Below are 3,890 nucleotides of genomic sequence, written 5' to 3' on the forward strand. Positions count from 1 at the left end.
GATGAGCGGCCGAAAGCACGAGGATCTAGCCCGGGAATATAGTGGGAACTGAGACTGACTCTTCCCCTCCGCTCCTTCCCGGGATCCCCTCCCCGTCCCCGCCCACTTCTCCCTCCCCCCACCACGTCTCCAGCCTCCACGCGTAGCTGCCCGAGGCTCCTTCGCGCGTCCTTCCCCTCCCGCGCCTCGCCCCACCCCTTCCTTATCCTCACTCTATTTCCCTCCCATGCCAGCCCCGCCCCTTCCTCTGGAGGCCCGTCCGTCTTCTCGGGCCCCGCCCCTTACGCGAGCCTTACCCCCCACCTCTCTCCTTTCTTTTCCCGCCCCGCTTCTCCTCTCACGCCAGCCCCTCCCTCCTCAAACCACGCCTCACCCTACCGCTCCTCGCCCCGCCCTCTCCTCAAGGTAAAGCGGAGGTTACCATAGCTACGGTGCACACAACAGCAAGCCTACCAAGTTGGTCCCCCGCTGGTGGGACGGAAGAGGTGGCACCATGAGCCACGTAGTGACTATCGAGGAGCCCTTGACCAAGACCCAGGTGTCTCAAACCCGGAGTGGGGTGAAGTCGGAGGCATGGGGTAACGTGTCCTCCAGTCGAACGTATGATTTCCTTTACGGTAAGGACGGCCCCAGGCCTCCCTCCTGAGTTGACGACTCCTGGGACAGGTGGGCTTCCAGACAGTGGGACCCTGCTGGAGGAGCGGCGAACGAAAGGCGAGCCTCAGGACCGATCCCTTGCCTGCGGTTGTCCTCTGTTGGGTGGCGGCAATTCCGAGCCCTACAGGTGGCGGCGCTCTCAGCTGCACCTCCGAAGCAGCAGATGCGCTCTGCGTCTCGGAGGACGGCGCGGGGCCGCCTAACTCTTCGCCACCTTCTTTTCCTGATAATTTGCACAGCCCTAAACGATCTTCCTGAAACCTGTTCCAGGAGTTTTAGTATCCAGAAAAGTATGCAATGATTTGCAGACTTGGAGAGGCAGTCACTTAACATTCCCGCGTTCAAACTGCGTAAAAACGCCCTACAAGAATGACCCCTTCCGCTCCCATTCTCTGAGCACATCCAAATTTGGCATTCTCGGTAAAATGCCAATTTATCTCACCTTTGTTTTTAGTTTTCTCTGTTTCTTTACACTTATTCTTATCCATCGAAGCAATACTTATAAACTAGGTCCCCTTGGTTTTTCTGGGCCAATAAAACTCCAGTTTATTTTAATGCCCTAATTGTCCATTTATGTTCTGTCTCTTTTACTGGACCTCAAGTCCCTTGAGTTTTTTAAGGTCTTGTTTTATGCATTTTTGTAGCCTCAGCACCTATTCCAGTGATGGTACATATGGGTAGGTGCTTTAGAAATGTTCATTGAATTATTGAATTTACTATTACAAAACTTATAATCAGTTAAGCATGATTTTTTCTAGTTTTGCCTCAGGGGTCCCAGGCTCTTCACCTGAACCTTGCATTGCTTTTAACTGTGTCCTATCTCCTCTGGGATTCCCAAGGTCTGTTTTGGATGGGAATCCTGTAAAGTACCCATTTCCTGGTATAGGAGCTATGTAATGGATTGCTTACATATTCTGGCCAGTGGTTTTCTTTATTCACTCTTGGTTTCTTCTTATCAAATAAATCTAGTAAACTCCTCTAAACACATCACCGTATTTATTTCAAAGGTAATTTGGGAATGGAAGTAGACATCTTCAGTAAAGACAGTCAAAGAATTTATTAAGCTCCTTATTTTTTTTTATCCCTAAAGGCATCTCTTTCTTTCTTTTTTTTGCAGGGATTGCTAGATATTTCCTTGTCCCTTGTAAGGAACAGAAATCCACTCAAAAGAGGTCAAATGAAAGTTTGGATTGTTCTAATAAAACAGGCAGTCTCACAGCTATTCATGGACAGGAAGCATAATTTGGCCAGGACAGGAATGGTTACAACTAAGGTGCTGCACCCTCCTGCTTGATTTCTTGAACCTTATGGTCTTTTGGGGTTAGCAGATTTAGCAGATAAAAATACAGGATGCACAGTTAAATTTGAATTTGAACTTGAAATAAATAATGAATACTATTTTAGTGTAACTTTTTAGTTCCATGCAATATTTGGGACATAGTTACATAACAATTTATTCATTGCTTATCTAAAATTCAAATTTAACTGGGCATCCTGTATTTTATCTGGCAACTCTAACCCTGCTTCTTTCTGTGCGTGGGCTTTCTTCTACCCTCTTCCATCTGACAAGAAAGCTACTTGTGGATGGATTTCTTTTACTATGACAGGGACTGGAGTGGCACGTTACATGACTTCTTAGCCTAAAGTTCACCACAAATTGTATAGAGTCTTTATGTGTCTTAGTTGAAAATTGAAGAGAAATAAGAGAGGTTGTTGGCCAGCCTGTGAGTTGACCGGCTTGTATCAGATTTCCATCCTGACAGAAAGAACTTGATGAGTTGAGTGTGAGGGTCAATTGTGCAAATATGAACACTTTTCCAAGCTCTTTCACCCTTCCTCTGCCCCCACCCCTCAAAACCAGGGGCCTTTCAATGCAGTTGTTTGTCTGTGCTCCTCTAGGAAGCTTTGCTTGGGTATCTTCACTAAAATGTTCACTCTTCTGATCACTGCAGCAAGTAAGATAGATTAAGATACCTTACATTTATATAGTACTTTACAATTAACATCATTCTTTTATAAATCTTACCTCACTTATATACCATTTTGCATTTCAAGATATTTTTTTTGTAGATGATGTGTATCAGATACCTCTTTTGAAGTGTTCACTATGCTTTGTCACTTTCTCGAATCTATATTTGTTGATGGATTAGTATCTACACTACTGTCCTGATAAAGTCTTTTTTAGCATATAATATATTTTTTCCTAGCTTCCAAAATATTTTAAAATACTTTCTGGGTTTATCATGAGCTCTTTTCTCCTTTCCTTCCCACAAGAATCTTCAATTTATTATACTTCCCCTGAAAAGTAATCATTATGTCTTGGGGTTAGAAACACTTTCTCTCACCATTAGTTGGTTGTGAACTTCCTGGACTTATTAGAACTATTTCTACAAGCAGGGTAAATTGGCTGAGGGGCTCTCTCATTATTTCCATGAGAAAATTTCCCCACCATAAAATTCATGGGTTTTGGATAGTATTAGGCCTGGGAGACAGAAGGATTAGAGTTCAAATCCTAACTGCCAACCAGTAAGTTGCTAACTTCTTGAAACCTCAGTTTCCTCACCTATAAAATAGAGGCCTAGCACCTACATAATTGGGTTTTTGTGAGGATTAAATGGTATATTGCATATAAAGCACTTAATACCTGTTTAGGAGTAAGCAAGGGATACTTGGTGATTACTATTATTTGGGCATCTCAGAGACCTTTCTACTGCCTTTTGAGCACTGATTATGATCACAGTTGTAGGATATGTTGCAGAATGTGTAGTCACAAACCATATAGCATTGTGCCATTCTATAGATGATAAGAATGTTTCTATTAATAGCATGTCTTCATACTCTTTATGGAAATAAGAGTAAATGGTTTATTATTATTCAGACTCAAGGGAAATGCAAGCTAAACTAATTTCAGATGCACAATACAATTGCAACAATAGACACAGTGATATCTTTTAAATTACTTAATACAAGGGTATAAATGAAATTTTCCTTTATTCCATACTATTCCCAATATATTAGAGATGTTGAAGTTATACTCATCCTTCCCTTTAAACAAGTGCATTCATTCTGCCTTCAAATTCACTAGCCTATAATTTGAGGCAATAAAATCTGGCTTCTTTATTCCTAATCAGCCCATTTTCCATCATTTCCCTACCTGAATCATAGATGTGGACTCATCTGATGCTGCTGAAGAATATACGTAAAGGCTAATGATACCCTAATTTATTTTGCCA

At 42.6% G+C, this 3,890-nt stretch overlaps 1 protein-coding gene across 1 annotated transcript in view; it reads left to right on the forward strand.

Annotated features, from left to right (window-relative positions):
- The first annotated feature begins 322 nt into the window (after positions 1-322).
- The window catches only part of MAATS1 (MYCBP associated and testis expressed 1), a 66,674-nt gene continuing 63,106 nt past the window's right edge, over positions 323-3,890 (forward strand). The window contains exon 1 of the mRNA XM_006905587.3: positions 323-617. Within this exon, the coding sequence (XP_006905649.1) occupies positions 494-617 (124 nt within the window). The 5' untranslated portion in view covers positions 323-493. The remainder of the gene's footprint in view (positions 618-3,890) is intronic.

The sequence above is a fragment of the Pteropus alecto genome, unplaced genomic scaffold, assembly GCF_000325575.1.
Source record: "Pteropus alecto unplaced genomic scaffold, ASM32557v1 scaffold251, whole genome shotgun sequence".
NCBI classification, from domain to species: domain Eukaryota; kingdom Metazoa; phylum Chordata; class Mammalia; order Chiroptera; family Pteropodidae; genus Pteropus; species Pteropus alecto.